We start from the raw sequence: 19637 nt of genomic DNA, 5'->3' as shown, positions 1-19637 counted from the left end.
TTAGAGAGTGTTTTCCAGTGAGGGAAGCCATGCAGCATTATATTATAAGGTTCTCACATACAGCACAGTACTGAGTCCCGTACATATCCTCTAGCACTCTCACATGCAACACTAGAGATGCACCCATATTGAGATTGATATAGGACATCGGTCTGATACCAGGCATAGGGTTTTGGTATCAGATAATTTCCCTCCTGATACTAAATTCTGATACTAAGAAACATGTGTAACATGTCAGAAATCAAAACAAAGTGACTTGATTTGCAGTATTTTGATAAGTGACTTGATTTGCTGCAATATCCTTTGTCCAAAGACCTCAAACTGATCTAAGTATGTACTATTCAGTAAATCTGATGGTCTACGTCTATACTGTTCAGTACAACTGATGGTCTAAGTCTAAAACTGATGGTCTAAGTCTATACTGTTCAGTAAAACTGATGATCTAAGTCTATACTGTTCAGTAAACTAATGATCTAAGTCTATACTGTTCAGTAAACTAATGATCTAAGTATATACTGTTCAGTACAACTGATGGTCTAAGTCTATACTGTTCAGTAAACTAATGATCTAAGTCTATACTGTTCAGTAAACTAATGATCTAAGTATATACTGTTCAGTACAACTGATGGTCTAAGTCTATACTGTTCAGTAAACTAATGGTCTAAGTCTATACTGTTCTGTAAACTAATGGTCTAAGTATATACTGTTCAGTAAACTAATGGTCTAAGTCTATACTGTTCAGTAAACTGATGGTCTAAGTCTATACTGTTCAGTACAACTGATGGTCTAAGTCTATACTGTTCAGTAAACTGATGGTCTAAGTCTATACTGTTCAGTAAACTGATGGTCTAAGTCTATACTGTTCAGTACAACTGATGGTCTAAGTCTATACTGTTCAGTAAACTGATGGTCTAAGTCTATACTGTTCAGTAAAGTGATGGTCTAAGTATACAGTATAATGTTCAGTAAACTAATGGTCTAAGTCTATACTGTTCAGTAAAACTGATGATCAAAGTCTATACTGTTCAGTAAAACTGATTGTCAATCTATGGGCTACTACTGTTTAGTAAAAATAATGGTCTGCACTGTTCAGTAAAAGTGATGGATCACATTGTTTTGTATTCAGAATGCTATCGGCAGTGAATATGTGGTATCAGAACATCTCTGCCCCACCAGGAAGTAAACTAACTGTTGCTACTCGACACTCGTCTGATTTGCTCCTTAAAATGTAGACGACGATGAACACAGTCATGAAGATAGCAATTAAAACGTTTCTGACAACTATATCACTGCATAACTTGTAAATGTTCATACAAGGTTGTGTAGTGGAACTGGATCAGTCAATCGAGCGCGTGGACAGATCTTCATGATCAATATAAATGTATTAGTAAGACACATGGATCACAATGCAAGTAAGAGAGGTCAGTGAGTTTAGCTGGGAGGAATCACGCTCCAGGAGACAAGGAGACCCAGGCCTATTGGAGGCTCTCCACGGTGGGGCCTGAGGGGGAAGTGTGGCCATTGGTCCTCCAAAGGTGTGAGATTTGGGCTATTGTCTTGATCAGTCAAAAAAATTATAAAATACAGTCACATGTGTTTATTCGTGAGTGTGTGTGTGTGTCTCTTCTCACAGGCCGTTGACCCATGAGGATATTGCCCAGCGCAAGGAGATGGCCAGACAGAGACACGCTGACAGGATGGCAGCCAATCAGCAAGCAGAAAGCTCAGAGGGACATGCCCAGTCAGGAAGTACATCACAGGTGCCCCACCCTGCTGGAGACAGTAGCACAGGTCAGGAGACATAGTACACTGTGGGCTGAATCCAAAAAGAATGCATTGCACGGTGCTAATTGCACCCTTAACTGTGCGAGTTTAGCGTGCGGTATCGGCTCCGTCTTTGCGAGCTATCCACTAAGGACATTGCACGGATGAGATACTAGCGCAGACACGCCCATACAGTATGTGTGCAGTTTGCTCCTGATCCTGCGCAGTTTGCTCGCGGAGCAGTAAACTGCACCACTCATCTTCTTTATCATCTGTATTTCCTCTAATTTTTTTTTTTTAATTTACGCCCATAATCTCACACATATTCCAAATCAACAAACTGTCTTGTACTAATCCAATTGGTTTGAGAGCTATTGAGTTAAAGAGTTGGAATGTGTTATGATGATAGCATGCATAGAGATATAAGCTGTGTCTCAATGCAGGGGTTGTAGCCTTCGTAGAGCAGGGCGTGTCCTTCACAGACCACGGAGGTCGAACCGAGCGCCGTTAAATCAGGTCTGGTCTATGGAGTGGGGCCGATGATGCATGGCCAGTTAAAAGGAGGAATCCTCCTGGTGCCAGATTGGGGAATCCCTCGCGTCACGGCACACACATATGCCCATAATATGGAACGAGAGACGCTCAAAATAGTGTTACTTGGTAATGGTGGGTTAGTGTGATCTGATTCAAACAAATAAAGCATTGGTTTCATCCCAGTGTTTCCCCTGAAAAAAAATCCAACAGCGGTGCTGTGCTGCGCGCACTCTGCCGTAAACCATATTTGTGCGTGTGCACGTGCCGCCGGAATACATATTAGCGCACGCTGCCGGAGAAATAACTTAAAACGACCTTATAATTCTTCGATGTTCATGTTCATGTTCATGGAGTCATGTGCGTGTGAATTTGCTAGGGTGTTTTTGGTGTGTCCGCTGACACTAGAAATGCTCTGGAGGCCCAGGTACAGTAGCTGCATATTTGTACACTGCAAAAAAAGAAATCTTATCAAGTGAAAATATCTTGTATTTGGTACAATAAGTCCAATATTGAGTAGAATTATCTTGAATTATCTTATTAGCGTATGGTGTAGTGGTTAACACTGTCGCCTCACAGCAAGAAGGTCCAGGGTTCGATTCCCGCTTGGGGACCAGGTTTCCATGATGCCAGTTACCCAGGTGGGGTATCTCCCAGGCCTTTCTGTGTGGAGTTTGCATGTTCTCCCCGTGCTCGCAAGGGTTTCCCCCCCCGATAAGATAAACCCAATGGAAAAACATGCACAACAATAGATCGCTAACGCTGTGGCGTCCTTGACGAAGACGGACAGGAGCACTTGGATTGGTCCCCTGGCGCGGCTCACGTTGACGCCTGTCTGCTCCCGGCTGCCCTTGGGGGGGAAGGACGACGGGATGGGTTAATCGCAGATACGAATTGCATGCATGCATCGCATGTGTGCCGATTGATGACCTCGGAGCAGGTCCTAAATTATTATTATTATTATTATCCATAGATAATTTTGCTTATTTCTTTCTTGATTTTGGTCAATTTAATCTTGTTTTAAGAAAATGTTAATCTTCTTAAAACAAGATTAAATTGACCAAAATCAGAAAAAAGCTAAATGATCTGCCAGTGGGATAAGATAATTCAAGATAATTCTACTCAATATAGATCTATTGTACCAAATACAAGATATGTTCACTTGATATAAAAAAAAATTGCAGTGTAGTTGTAACCAAAGTAAATGTCAAGATTAACACTTTCAGTGCCGGCCATTAACATGGTAAAGCATGGTTAAATGCCACCACCCACTTCAATGATAGCGGTGTAAACGCATAATCTCTGTCTTAAATTATGGCTATGTGTCTAATCTGCCTGTCGCTTATCAATGACTTGTTTGCAGTCAACATTGTCGAAACTGATTGTTTTTTAATCGGTTCATTTCCGTTTTATAGCATTTTGAACAGCCCTCGTTTTCAAGGAAAATATATAGATTCCGTGATAAAAGGCATTTACTGGAATATTCTAGCATACACAAACACGTTGTAATTTTTCGGCCTATTTATGAATCGTTTTGTGTACTTATGCACGCTATAGAGGGGGGCTGAAATATCGATTCTCTCATTTCCTGATCGCGCACACACAGACACACACACGCATAGGGCAAACGCTTATATCTCTGTGAAAACAGCTATGATTATCCTAAGACTGGTAAAATAAATTCCTTACCTGAGATCAGATTCTATATGAATTGAAAATGGGGGACCCTGATGGAAACAAGACAAACGTCTTTCTCAGGTCTGCATCCCCTTAACAATTGTATGTATTGAGCCGTACTGTATTGTACCCATTCTGCAATCTGTTAAATAAAGTTTTCATTCATTCATTCATTTCATGTTATCCAAAAAGATTATTCCAATTCCTGATCGCCATTCCAAATATCGATCACGCTTATTGATTACAGTGTTGGGTACTGTAAATACATAATCCACGCGTTTTCCGGGCCGGCGAGCACAATGGATTCTTCAGTTGGCTTGAGGGAAAATTAAAATGAGGAAACTGGCCACCCCCCCTTCGTCAGTGTAAAGTAATGGGGTGCAGTTACACAGGGAGAGACGATAGGGGGCTGTATCTTCCCAATTGAGCTCAGAGAGACTCTGCAGCACTAGCGTGAGGCTCGATTGATGAAATATGAATTCAAATCACCAATAAAAAAAAAACTACAAACAAACGCTATATAGCGTCGGGGGCACTCAAAGGTCGGCATGAACTAACGACAAAACGCGTCCGTGGCATACAACGCTATCATCGAAGTGGGTGGTGGCATTTAACGGGGGGGTAAGGCGCACCGCATGGCTGGCAATCAAAGTGTTAATCTAGCTCCTAACTCGGGAGACTGATAAATGACAGATAAAGGAAAATAGCGAGGGCGATCGGTTACGATAGTTAGACTTTACATTGAACAGGCATTCCCAGTTTAACTGGGCATCAAGCCCAGTCCTGTCACAGCTGCTCAATCTCCAAAAATGTTGGAGCAAATTTCCAAACGGGCGTTATTTGGATAAACTGACCACATATTGGGAATCTAAAGGCACAGAAGGCACGGCAACGCCTCTACTTCCTTAGGCACCTACTGTAAGGAAGTTCCAAGTGAGTCAGAAGATCCTTAAGAACTTCTACTCATGCACAATAGAGAGCATCCTGGCTGGCAATAATGGTTTGGGAATAGTACAATTGGAGGGGGGCTTCCCACTCTCTAAGACATTTACAACAAGCGCTGCATGGGTAAGGCTAAGAGAATAATCAAAGACCCCAGCCACCCAAACAACTGCCTCTTTGAACTGCTGCGGTCAGGCAAGCGATACCGGAGTCTCATGGCAAGCACAGAAAGACTCAGAAGGAGCTAATATCCCCAGGCCATCAGGATGCTCAATGAACAATAACACTATGCAACAACCATCAAATGCACACACAGCACACACATCCACACGTACACACTCACTTTAAATAAACAACTCACTGTAGCACCCACTTTACTCACTTTAGACACTTAACACACTTTATATTATTGGTAAGAGATTTGCACAGCATCCCATACCTCATTGCACCTCACCACCACAAGGTGGCACCACAAGCTAAGCTATTGTATATTGTATATTGTTGTAACTCAGTTACCTTCTCTACTCTGCATTGTATATACTGTATATGTATATATTGAATTGTTTTGTTCACACTTGTTTACGTACTTGACTCTCTATTTTATACTTATTATACTTATTTTATACTATCTTTTTATTTTATCTAGCACACTCTCAGGAGCAAAACAGAAAGAAGCATTTCATTCAAAATATCCTGTATTTCTGTATGACAACTAATAAAGAAACTTGAAAACTTGAAACTTGAAATAGGTACATTCTCGCCTGAAAAAATATTAAAATAATGGTCTTAGGTCGTACATTAAAACAGTGTTCGGTCTTGGTAAATATTGCTATGTTGCTATGTGTAGTCCATATTAATAATACTACAACACATACTGTAATGTGTTGACCTGAGGTTCTAGGAAATGTTGTGTGGTGTTGCTATGTCTAGTCCGTATTACTGCAACACATACTGTACTACTGTGTTGTCCTGAGGTTCTAGTGAATGTGCTGTCTTGTTGCCTTACTTCAATCCCTGTGTGTTGATCCCTTGTAGGTGGAGAGAGTGTTTCGGGCCAGATGGAGAGACTGACTGTAAAGGAACCAGAGGAGGACACGGTAATTAACACATTGGGCGCCGGAAACGAGTTACGCCGTTTTTGGCCGCCATGCGTTGTTCGCCAACAACGGCGTAAGCCGTTTTTGAAATCAATATTTAATTTTTTCGCCATGGCATTCATAATTCATCCAGCTAACCTCCGGTGCTGCAGCGGGACCCTGAATGAGACTGTAATGCCTCAATACCGCCGCCTGGTGGATGGTTGGGCGAGTTACACTCTGAAAACCGGAAGTTGTGATCGGTGCGTAGAGGAAATTCCTCCGGCAGTAATATCTTGTTACGTGGGTCCAGACAAACATTGGCGTGCATATGGATCGCTGCCATAACGCAATAATCGATATGATTTCGGCGTTTATTGTGCCATACAAACCGGAAATGGATCTAGGCGATCGGCGTCAAATAATTGGGATATTTTTCTTCCAGTCTCATCGGCGAACGGTAAGAGGACAGTAAGGTTATTTTCAGCCCGATTGTGCGTTTCTTTGTTTGCAAACCATCTGATCAATATATCAACCCATACTAAATAAAGCCGTTACTGACGATCAAGGAATTATAAACGACCCCCCCCCCCTTTCCTCCACGCATGATGAAGCATAATGTATACCGATCATATACATTTGCATTTTTTAATATAGCGTGTATAGGAAAGAAACGGCAATCGATAATCTATCATATGCGTTTGGGCCTATAACTAGCTTTTTGGAATTACAGCAGAAAAGCTTATAAACATACTTATATTCAAGACGGTATTAACACAACAATGTATGAATGAAAAAATATAACGTTCCCACATCCGGAACGATAGATAAGCGATGTTGAATGGGCCATAGTAATGTCAATATAGCAATACAATTTAAAAAGTTATAGCCCTGCAAAGAAGGTAAACGTCTCCATAGGCTTACAGTGCTGGCAGAGAGTGGTATAAGATCGGCACAATGCCCGGCGCCCAATGTGTTAACTGTAACTCGTCAGCATTGAAAATGAGGGCAACCACAATGATATTAAGAGCATACATAAAGGTTTGATGATGATGATGAATGTAGGGTAACTGGTTGCTTAGCTCATTACACTCAAATGAGCTTGGCTATACCTCCCAGAGTATGGTATTTTAGCATTTTCCATTCACATACATGAAACGGTTAGCATTAGCTTAAACGTTTTGCAATAAACTACACAATCCATCAAATGGACCCTACTTGGTCAGAAAGCTTGACTTATCAACTAACTACTATCTCCTCTGCTTGCATCGTCCTGCACTCTGTCGCTGATGTATAGCCAATGTCAATGGTAAATGGTAAATGGACAGCATTTGTATCGCTCTTTTATCCAAAGCACTGTACAACCTATGCCTCACATTCACCCATTCACTCACACACCAATAGCAGAGGCAACCATGCAAGGTGGCAACCTGCTCATTTGGAGAAATTAGGTCAAGTGTCTTGCAGAAGGACACTTTGACATACTACCGGGAGGAGCCAAAAATCTAACCAGGAACCTTTCGATTACCATGAGACAGCTCTACCTCCTGAGTCTTGTGTGACAACATTTAAATTGTCATTTAAAATAGGACAAGATTAAAAGTAGTAATACAACACAATTAAAAACAGGGGAAATCACGTAAAATCCTAGATAAAGATTTTGATAAATCAAATCAAATCAGATAAAACGGTTACAGACGTATACACAGTGATACGTGACCATTGCTTTGAACTGAATTTTTGTGTGTTGAAGTATGTCCCATGAGTCAGGAGCATGAACAGAAAAGGCAGACCTTCCAAGCTCAGAACAAGCTCTAGGAACCTTAAACACAAGCCAGTCATTTGAGTGAGTCAGATAGGGTCCAATGTTCCAATCCAGCAACATTGTGATGTGGTAGTGTGGTGGAGAGTAGCTGAAGCTGTAATAACTTACTCCGCCAATGGATATCCGGTTAATACAATTTATTGACTCAGAATGAAAGTATCAATACAAAATAGTCAGAATATGGCTGGAAGGCTCTCACATTAGGTAACTAGCTACGAAACCCCGAAGTAAGAGAGCTTCCTCACATTGGGGGGGACACTTATATACCCACAGGAGAGTGGGGGGGTCAATAAGGGACTGGGGGTCGGGTGAGTTGAATAAATGGGGGGGGGGGGGGGGGGGGGGTGAAGACAAAGTGTTATCTACCACAGTAACTTACCAATATGGGTTTTGTATATAAACAAATACCAATGATTATTGCATCTCTATGCAAGAGAAGACCAACCAACCTTATACAAGAGACAATGGTGAGTGTCACCAGTAATTAATCTGAGAGCAGAGTGATAGACGGAGTCAAGTGGTTTAACACTAGCACAGCCATGGAGAAAATGCCACTAATTCCCGCCAGGAACGGGCCAGATGACCCGACAGCTTATGAGAAAACTGCTTCAACAATCCTCTTCCTACTAATCATAGGAAAGCTGGTTATATTTCTGTGCAAGAAGCCAATTTTCTGTTGCAGCTTGCTAGCAAGGTTGTCTTTATGGTATTTAAATGTAAATGTATCATCGAGCCAGATGCCCAGACCTCTCCTTGTTCTTCTGTTCCTCTTATTCTGATGCTGCTTGACCCCTCCTTGTTGTTCTGCCTCTAGGAGGAGATTAAGGAGACGTTTGTGGCATTTGCCAGAGTCTACAGTGGAGTGGTCAGGAGGGGACAGAGGGTGTTTGTACTGGGCCCCAAGTATGACCCAGCACAGGGCCTCAGAATGGTAAATACACACATACATTCAATACTTTTTAATAACCATCCTTAATGAATAGTTAATTGATGAAAATGCTATATACTATTATACTACTATACTATAATTTTTACTTCCCCACTGTACTATAATTGTATGACCTGTATCATGTATTCTACTATCACCCTGTACCTGCCCTCCCCCATGCTGCTATGATGCCTGAATTTCCACAAGGGGATCAATAAAGGAATATCTTATCGGGCTACAGTGGCATGGACTGAACGCTGCTCGCGTCGTGTCGCAGCAAACCCTCGAATATTATCATTATTTTAAACCCATAAAGAACAAAAACTAAGTTTCTTTTTTGTTGTCAGCTCCTTTTTTTTTGTAAGCTGATTAGTTCAAAACTATCTAATCGTTCTTGAACAAACACATGTCCACGCGTGCACAAACAAAGTTCACAATGGAGAACACCGATCTAGCGACGCTCATGAGAACAATTGTACAATAATAACTTGCCACAGGACTCGAACCCAATCTAAAGCCGATCAAGGATAATCTAAATAAAATCCAGCTAAAGGTAACATCATGCCTGGACAAGAATGATTCTCTTGAGACGGCTGCCAACGACACTGATCAAAGGCTGATACAACTGGAAGCGGAGAATAAATTACTATTTGAGGAAGTTAAATCACTAAAACAGAAGACGGAATCACTCGAGGACCACAGCAGAAGACTCAACGTGAGAATCTTTAGGCTACCAGAAGGAACAGAACAAGGCAACCCGACATTGTTTGTAAATGGAATGCTGAGCGAGCTTTTTGGCCAAGATCTAGGTCCACCTCACTTGGTCAGTATCGCTCATCGCATCGGAGCAAACAAAGGCAAGACGCAATGCCTAATCACTAAATTTTATGATATAAGACAGAAGGTTGTGCGTCTTGCCGGTGGGAAAGCTAAAGAACCAGGCAGGCTGCAGTACAAAGGACATAAAATCAGCCTCTTCTGTGATGCCACAGCAGAACAACGCAAGCAGCCTTCAAGGATAAGACTCACTCCTCCTCCGAAGCATCGGAGGCAATGGACTTCTACACAACCGAGATCAAGCCCACGCTAGACTTGGGGGCACACTCATCACCAGCCCCCACCTAGGACGAGACTACCTACTACTGTACATACAGAACACAGGTACAGTAGGCGGTCAGGTGGCGTAGCGGAGAGTGCGTTCGTCACCAACGCCGGAGATGCTGGGTTTGCAGAGATGCTGGAGATGCTGGATTTTCTAATCCAGCTCCCGGCGTTGTCACCAGCTTGGCTGGCCGTTCACACTAATACAATTGGCAGTATTAGAGGGTGGGAAAGCTGGCGGGTGGGAATCTGGCGTTGTGGACAGCGACGCCTACAGGTCAGGTCTCGGCGCTTGCTAAGCGGGGCAGGACTTGGTGGAGATAGCGTGCCCTCCCACGCGTTACGCTTCACCAATGAGAGCCCTCGCTGCCAAGTGAAAAGACGTCACTGGCTGCCTTGGAGGAAGCGTGCGATCGACTCGGGACGCCCTTGTACCGACTCGTAGGAGAACATGCATACAGCGCCAGGTAGGGGGGGGGGGGGGGATTGGCACAACGACTAATTGGGACTGGGAGAAAATCAGAGAAAAATCAGAAACAGAAAAAAAAATTATAAGAAAGAACACAGGTATGCCTATGGTCGTGCTGTCCACACTGGTCAGCTGAAAGATTGTGAACACTTGAGACTAACATGGCCACATGGACTTGGAGTAATATGAAATCCTCTTCTGTTCGGTTTTGTTCATGGGTTTACATTTTTCCTTTTTTTTCCCTTTCTTCCTTTTTTTTCTCCCCCTATTTATTACTAATTGTAACTGAGGGGTACAATTCCCTGACTGTATTAAATAAGTATGGTATCATTAAACCACTACTGCGTTATGTACATTACTACTGGCCATACAGTACACAGGTATATGAGATGAACACTTCCACAATAACACGGCTTCACACAAATACTCGTTTAGAAGAATATTTATTAGCAGCACGAAGATTATCTTACATTACTTTACTTATCAAGATTGAGAATTGCGCTTGTAAGGCGAAGAATGTGCATGAATAGGTCAAGAGCGTAAGTCCATGAGAATATTACGCAGGAGATAATTAATACCACCTGTATCATAAGAATTATATATGGTACACTAGTAGGGCAGCTGGAGATACTAAAGGGGTCCCTCCGGTTGTAAGCCAGCAGGGGAGAGGATTTGTCGGTAACGAAAGTCTGGGTCAACGATGAATAAGGAGACTCCAGGTACAGGAGACAGTGCAATAATCTCTTGATCCGCAGACGAACAACAGCTATTCTCCGGTATGCAGTGCCGCATGGAAGAAAGCTAGCCAGCCTCAGGCGTCCTAGAGGCGGGCTCGACGTTGCTCCTCACAGGGTAAATCCCACACAATTGTGGGTGTAGACGATTCTCCGCTCCATCAGCTACAGGACCAAAGCAAATATAATCCAGCCGAAAAGGGCTCTGTAGTCGCCGGTGTAGGTTATCCAGTGTACATATCCACGCGGTTCTCGTCTAGGGCTCCTCGGATGACGGCACCAGGTTAAGCCGCCCAGCCTGGATAAGCACACTAGCTCGGTACGAGGAAGCGTTGGTAATGCTGGTCACTGTAGAACGGTAGCCGCACGATACACTATACATAATAGACTATTACCTAAATAATAGAATAGGTCGAACTCGACGATACAGCGTTAAACTCTGACACTTCAGCCATCAATTCGCACGCGGTCTCAAGGCTCCACTTTGGGGCAAAAACGGGCCCACTTCACAGCACGTTGTATCGTGGTGTGAGGCTTCAACTTATTGGTTAACATACTGCTGTATTCACCTGCGCCGTATTTATACGTTAGGTGAACAATCTAGTACCAGCCTTATTTCTGTCTCGTATTCTTGCGCAGAGCCGGGCATGTCCAGGCATGTCTTAGCGGTGACTTTGAACTAGACATTGGGGGTATGGCCGTGGCGCCTAGGGGATCGCTTCCAATAGGAGAACGAATATTATGGTCTGTCCTGTACCAGGTAAAGGGATATTCCGTGTATATGTACAAAGAATATACAAGGGATATCAAACGATATACAAATATTATACATGGGATCTCAGGCAATAAATATATATATTCGGTTTAATCTGACCCTTCGTAACACTAATGTTATCATTATTATTATTATTATTATTATTTGGTTGATATATATTTTATTTTAGTTTCTCATGGTTTATATATTCAATTATGTTTGTGTTATTATTATTACGATTTATGTTATTAGTGACAGTATTAGTGGTAGCTATGTTAGGTGAATTATTATTGCTGGTATTTTTATTTTATTGTTACTACCATAAAACTCTTGACTTGACTTGACTTGCTGGTGTGGATGGTGTTGTTGTCATCATGATTAATGGGGACGATAATATCATCCATGGCATTACTCTCCTAACCTAATATAATTTGGGTTATATATGGTTTATATATTCATCTATTTTTTGGTTATTATTATTACGATTTATGTTATTAGTGACCGATATAGTGGTAGCTATGTTAGGTGGATTACCATAGCTGGTATTCTTATTTTATGTTATCTTTACTAACATTAGTGCTGCTATGGATGGTGCTGTGGTCACCATGAGTAATGAGGACAATAATATCACCCATAGCATGACTCTCCGTACCCAATATAATTGATCATAAATTAAAGAAAGAAAGAAAAGGATTTTTTTTTATCTCCCTCTGTTTTCCTCGCAATTTTGGTTTTTGGTAATGCAGGTAGTTAATAACACAGGGAGACCAGTAGAGGGAGCTGTTTGACCAGCTAACATGTCACAACTCTGCAATAGGCAGATAATGGGAGGTAGGAAGGTGGCTGTGTGGAATAAGAATACTAAGGTATTCTACCCACGTGACCGTCTTCGGTGGGGGGTGGAGGGGTGGTGGGAGGTTTTTGGGTTGATGCTAGACTACAACTATAGGGAAGGGTTCCACGGTGTTTATATTATTTCCCTATTTTTTATATATTTTTTTTTTGGTTCTACATCTTGACAATTTAATGCAAATATAAACCCCCTTGTTACCGTGCCCTGAATAATTCATATATATACATAATAATAATTGCCAAATCTAAATAAAATTTACAGAACATACTGTATTATGGCACAAAAAAATATACTCATGGAATCTACAGGGAATAAATAAGAATATCAAGTATAGCAGTTGTCTCGAATATCTTGACAGGAAAATGATCGATACAGCTCTATTACAAGAAACTCACATAATGTCACAAGATTTGGAAAACAATTTAAATAATAGATACATAGTTGTTTCTTCCTCATCTGCTATTATTAATTAATGTTCAGTTGCTATTGCATGCACTCATCTGTGTTTCACTACACACTTGAGTGCATGCTTACCAACTGTTAGTCTGCAACACTACTATCACCGACATCTAAGAAGGGAGATCCCCCCTTGAATGGCCCTTCTAAGGTTTCTCTCCGCCACACTGCCTGTGGAGCATTTTTCCCTATTGTTAGGTTTTTGTGAGTTTTTCCTTACCTTTGCGTGGGGTATGTCTGGGAGTGCTTGCATTCTTTCATTTATTTGCATTTATTTAAAATTTGTTGGACCTTATGGTGTTCTTGTTCTGTTCTTGACTTATTGTTATGTTTTCTTCTTGACTTGTTTAAAGAAGACATGTACGGCCCATGGGGACATTAACGTGTGTTGTCGGGCCTTATAAATACATTTGATTTGATTTGATTTGATTTAATAAAACAAAAGGAGTATTAATTCTAATATCTAGATATCTAGATCTAAATTCTTAAATCTTAAAAAATCTTAAATTCAATACTATTGAGAAAGGGAATGACTCAGATGGCAGAATCACTTATACTAAAGGGCATTCTGGGTGACAAAGAGATATTGCTGTTATCAGCATATGCCCCTAACACTTATGACTCTGCTTTCTATGCTCAACTAACAGACCTTACAAAAGTATTCAGATTGTGGGATAATCTTTGGTGCAGACATGAATACAGTTTTATCACCAGGCTTGGATAAGTCAGGTCCAACCTCAGTCAACTCATCTACTACAGCATTTAAAAATCTGGTGTCAAATCATTCATTGATCGATGTTTGGAGAAATTATAACCCAAGTTTAAAACAATACAACTTCTTTTCAAATAGACATAGAACATTTTCAAGAATAGATTATATATTAATATCTGCTAATATTTTTCACTGTGTTAAAAAGACGGACATTATCAACATGTCTTTATCAGACCACCATGCCAATCTGTGTGTATTCATAATTGAAAAATGTCCAAAACGTGCTACTAGATGGACATTTTATTTAACATTACTGCAGGATCCATCATTCTGTGAGCAATTTAGATCAGACTTCAGCCTTTTCATTAACTCATTCAGCGCCAGTCACGATGATAGTCGGGTTAACTCGCCGACCGTTCAGCGCCAATCACAAGTATAGTCAGGTTTTAATCGTTATTTCTTTTGTTAGCGATATCCATACATTTTCATCCATCCAGCCTGATGTTATCGTTGGGAATGGGTCTGAGCTCGCAAAAGGGCAAATACCGCCACCTACGCCTTCCAGCTGGTATTGCACTCGATTGGGAATGGTGTAGTTTCTTTTCTGGGACGATCCGAGCCGTGCAGGCGGGGTTTAAATACTCAGGCGAGGTAGGTCTATGCAACGATGGCATGGAACAGTAACCCCGCCCGCCCGCCCATATGTAACGGTCGGTAATGTGGTACGGACCTCCACGAGCAGTATTTGGAATGGCGATCAGATAATTGGATTATTTCTTTTGCATTACATCAGATACAAGGTAAGAACACTATATATAAATTTGATCGTTGATCTGATATTTATTTCGACCCCGATCGACACTGTCTCTGTGTGTGTGTGTGGCTGTGTGCCGTTGGGTGGGAGGAGGTGGCAGGGGGAGCGTCGCGGTCCAGGGCTCTTTTCATTCTTGCATGAGGAAGGATAATAAGGATGATCTAGCATTGATTTCAGGAAGATTCGATAATCAGGCAAAAAATGTGTTTAGTGTATTCCACTAAAGGGCTATTATCGCGTCTTTTCGTGGAATTACTCAGAAGAACCCAAACTATACTCATATTCAAAACGGTATAAAACAGAAATGTACAGATGAAAAAACAATCCGTTTTGTACATGTTGACTGGAAGCAACTCACTGATAATCGACTGGTGTATTAGACCCATAGCTATAATTTAAGATATATTTTAAGCACTCTCAAATCTTGCAGTTCCCCCATTGATTAAAGCAGTGGCGTTCTAGCGCCCTCTCGTGCATTAAGCTCCGGCGCTGAATGAGTTAATATCAATAAAAATAGCGTTACAGATGTAAGATTTCTATGGGATGCAACTAAACAAGCGGCACGGTGGTGTAGTGGTTAACACTGTCGCCTCACAGCAAGAAGGTCCAGGGTTCGATTCCCGCTTGGGGACCAGGTTTCCATGATGCCAGTTACCCAGGTGGGGTATCTCCCAGGCCTTTCTGTGTGGAGTTTGCATGTTCTCCCCGTGCTCGCAAGGGTTTCCCCCCCGATAAGATAAACCCAATGGAAAAACATGCACAACAATAGATCGCTAACACTGTGGCGTCCTTGACGAAGACGGACAGGAGCACTTGGATTGGTCCCCTGGCGCGGCTCACGTTGACGCCTGTCTGCTCTCGGCTGCCCTTGGGGGGGAAGGACGACGGGATGGGTTAATCGCAGATACGAATTGCATGCATGCATCGCATGTGTGCCGATTGATGACCTCTGAGCAGGTCCTAAATTATATTATTATTATTATTATTATAAAGGGGTTATCCGCAATAATACAATATAATTTGCTTCAGCATGTAACGAAGCCCATCATCAAGAAATATCTAGATTGGAAAGTAGACACTCATTGCTAACTGCAGAACAACAAAACAACTACGATCAAGAAAGAGAAAGGGAGCTTTGGAAAGTGAAGTCCGAATTAAATGCTCTAATGGCACAAAAAGCAGAGTTCCTAGCTCACAGAGCGACCCAAACTGAGTATTTGAATGGAAATAATCCAAGCTTTGTGTTGACTAGGGAAATCCAATATAATTAACAGAAAGCAGACATTACATCAATCTAAAATAAAGAAGGAGTGATGGTAAATGATCCGGTCAAAATAAATCTTGAATTAAAACTTTTTTATCAACAACTGTATTCATCTGAAGCTCAATTTTCAAAAGCTGATTTAGACTCCTTTTTTGAAGACTTGGATCTTTCTAAATGAACAGAGCAACAAATAACCTTAATGGATTCTCTCTTTACCCTGGAGGAACTATACGATGCATTGAAATTAATTAAACATGGGAAATCACCAGGTTTCGATGGTATCCCACCGTAGCTGTACTTGACCTTTTGGGAAGAGTTGGGTCCAATACTACTCGAGAGGTTCCAACAAGCCATTATGAAAGGGAGTTTTAATAGACATAAGTACTGCAATTATCACACTGATACAGAAAAAGGGAAAGGATGGAAACATTTGCGCTAACTATCGCCCACTGTCCCTTCTTAATGGAGACTTAAAATTATATGCCAAGGTCCTCGCTCTGCATCTAGAGACGATACTGCAAATATTGGTCCACCCAGACCAAACTGGATTTGTTAAACAAAGATTTGCATCAGATAATTTAAGACGACTTTTACACATTATTGACAGAGCTCCTAAAATATCACCATGTGCAGTGTTGTCCTTTGACGCCGAAAATACCTTCGATAGGCTGGAATGGGGGTACTTATGGATGGCACACCATGAATAATATGGCATTTGGAGACGCATTTATAAATATGCTCAAAATCTTATATCATAATCCAACAGCCATGGTTATCACATCCAATCAGTGTCCCACACCCTTCCCTATCAGACATAGCGTCAGGCAGGGCTGCCTCGCCTCCTCACTATTATTTGCATTATCTCTTGAACCCTTGGCCCAATTTTTTTTAAATTGTGCGGAAATAAAACAAATAGTAGTAAATAACACTTACCATAAAATGTGTCTGTATGCAGACAATCTGTTATTATTCCTTGACAATACACCACGGTCCCTACCTGTAGTCTTGGATACTATTAAGTTTTTTTTTATTTCAGGTTACAAGATCAATTTGAATAAGTAAATTTGACTCCCCCTAAATACAGCAGCAAGTAGTCCCCAGTTACATACATAAATACTAGTGGGTTCTTGTTTCAGATATTTAGGTATAGATATATACCCATCCATTGACAAAATTACAAGAGTCTTAAAAAGGTAATATCTGACAAGTTAAACCATTGGTCACTATTATTAATTACATTCTCAGTCAGGCTCTCAGTAGTCAAGACCCATATTCTCCCTAAGATATATTTTCTGGTAAGCATGATTAATTTACCACCACCTCCAGTATTTTGGGAGAAGCTACAGGTGCTAGTATTAAAATTGATATGGCGTGAACAACATCCACGAATCAGCAATTCCACACCCCAAAACAGTAGGAAAGCAGGAGTGCTATTGGTTCCTAATTTTGAACAGTATTATTTCTCCTTTATGCTCAGGCCGTTGCTAAGATGGATCAATAATGATTCTGACATACCATGGGTGAATATGGAGAAGCACGTTGTATCTCCATATACACTCAAATATATCCTCTTTTCTGGTCTATCCCAAAGCTTTTGCCGTACTAATTTCGGCCCAATTATAGCACATTCAATTTACGTTTGGAAATATATTGCCGGAATGGGACAGTGGGACACAAAATGGCACCTAGATACCCCTATTTTTGATAACAACTTCTTACTGTTGGGTGGGAAACCAGTTACATTTCCCAATTGGCAGAGGCAAGGTATTCACTAACTATCTGACATATACAGTGAACACAGTCTCAGATCCTTTCAAGAGCTCAAACAAATATTTACAGTTGCGCACTGCAAATGCACACTTATGGTGTCCCATGGAATCAACCTTTACCAGTTCATCCTTTAATGCTTATAGAGTGGCATAAATGTTAAAAGTGATTTTGTTTCTGGGTTATATAATAAAATACAAGGACAACTAAACAGAACTACAGGTAATATCACTGTCTGGAACATAGATTTAAAGAGTTACAACGCCTGCATAAATTCGCATAATGTATGGGATAATATTCCGTTAACCTCTCGTAATTATAATAATCAATTAACTCATTACAAATTGATACAAATACTTTATCACTCTGGAAACTCTGTCAAATCTAAATTTGACAAAGTCCCCTATGTTCTTTATGTCCGCAAAAAGTCATGGGGACATATACATATGATGTGGGAATGTCCAGGAGTAGGGTTGGGCATCGTTTGGATTTGAACGATTTCGGTTCAGATTTCGATTCCTGTTCTAAAACGATTCTCGATTCCGATTCTTTGAAGTATATGTGTACTTATGCACGCTATAGAAGCGAGCTGAAAAATCGATTCTCTCATTTCCTGATCAGCACACACACACACACACACATAGGGCACACGTTGATATCTCTGTGAAAAAAGCTCTGATTATCCTAAGACTGGTAAAATAGTATCCTTACCTCAGATCAGATGTTCTCCAAAAAGATTATTCCAATTCCTGATCGCCATTCCAAATATCGCGTTTATTGATCCAACGCTGGGTACTGGAAATATGTATTCCACGCTGTTCTGCGGCTCGGCAATGAATCCGATCCTCTCGGGTGACTTGATATTTTTTTCCCCCATGAGTTTCATTCAATCCATTCCAAAGGGGTGCAGTACCACAGGGAGAGACGATAGGGGGCGGTATTTTCCCAATGGAGCTCAGAGAGAGTTTGCAGCACTAACGTGAGACTAGATTGATGAAATATGAATTCAAATCGCTAATAAAAAAAAGCGAGATATCTCGTCGCTGACACTCAACGGTCGGCATGAACTAACGAGAAATCTCGTCGCTGGCACTCAAAGTGTTAATTAACAAAGTAAAACAAATATTATTATTATTTCTTTTTTTAAGAATCAAAATTCAAACATGTTACTTCCGGTTCCAGTACCGGAAGTTAGGAACCGGTTCCTATTAGAACCGGTTCTCGGTGCCCAACCCTATCCAGGAGTACTAGCTTTTTGGGCCAATGCTGCATTATTTCTCACTGATATAACGGAGATAAACATACCTTGTTTGCCACACATTTTATTATTAAATGATGATTCATCTCTAAGATTAACACCTCACAAAAAGAGAGTGTTTTTGGCCAGTTTAACGGCAGCAAAGAAAATGCTTGTAATGAGATGGAAACCACCTCATAGTCTCAATATTCACCGTTGAAAGCGGTCTTTCTACGAAGTCTTGAGATTAGAGGCATCCAGTGCTAGAGCACAGGGCGCAATGACAGAATCGATAAAAATATTACTTACTGCGGCCCAGAAGGTAAAATCAGTACTCCACTATGTTGAACACTTGTATTCTGACACCAGAGACTGAACAAAAAGCATGTTGTTTTTCTGTTGTTGTATTCTTTGTTGCTTTTTTTCCCCCTTTTACTTTGTAACAGGATTAGAGGGTATCTAACAAACACAATTATGATTTACTTTAGTTTTTCATTTCATTGCATTAAAAAAAATTATAATAATAAAAACTTTTATTCTATACTTTCCTAAAATGTCTATGCGAACACGGGGGACTGGGAGGGGGGTTAAGAAGCGACCTGGGCTGTCTTGCAGCCACAGGACCGCCAGATCAGAGGAAGAGACTGTCACAACTGCCAGCATGCAGGCTATACAGTACATGACTATACTGACGGACAATCTATATACTGAAAAGACACTTTCTTATGCCACT

At 41.1% G+C, this 19637-nt stretch overlaps 1 protein-coding gene across 1 annotated transcript in view; it reads left to right on the top strand.

Annotated features, from left to right (window-relative positions):
- Positions 1–19637, top strand: part of efl1 (elongation factor like GTPase 1) — a 438901-nt gene that overhangs the window by 123999 nt on the left and 295265 nt on the right. The window contains exons 13-15 of the mRNA XM_084308272.1: positions 1634–1791; positions 5950–6011; positions 8630–8746. Of these exons, the coding sequence (XP_084164398.1) occupies positions 1634–1791; positions 5950–6011; positions 8630–8746 (337 nt within the window). The remainder of the gene's footprint in view (positions 1–1633; positions 1792–5949; positions 6012–8629; positions 8747–19637) is intronic.

This window comes from Notolepis coatsorum (assembly GCF_963971535.1).
Source record: "Notolepis coatsorum genome assembly, chromosome: 2".
In the NCBI taxonomy this organism is placed as follows: Eukaryota; Metazoa; Chordata; class Actinopteri; order Aulopiformes; family Paralepididae; genus Notolepis; species Notolepis coatsorum.
The sequence above is the reverse complement of the archived record's forward strand: the minus strand, read 5'-3'. Positions and strand labels throughout refer to the sequence as shown.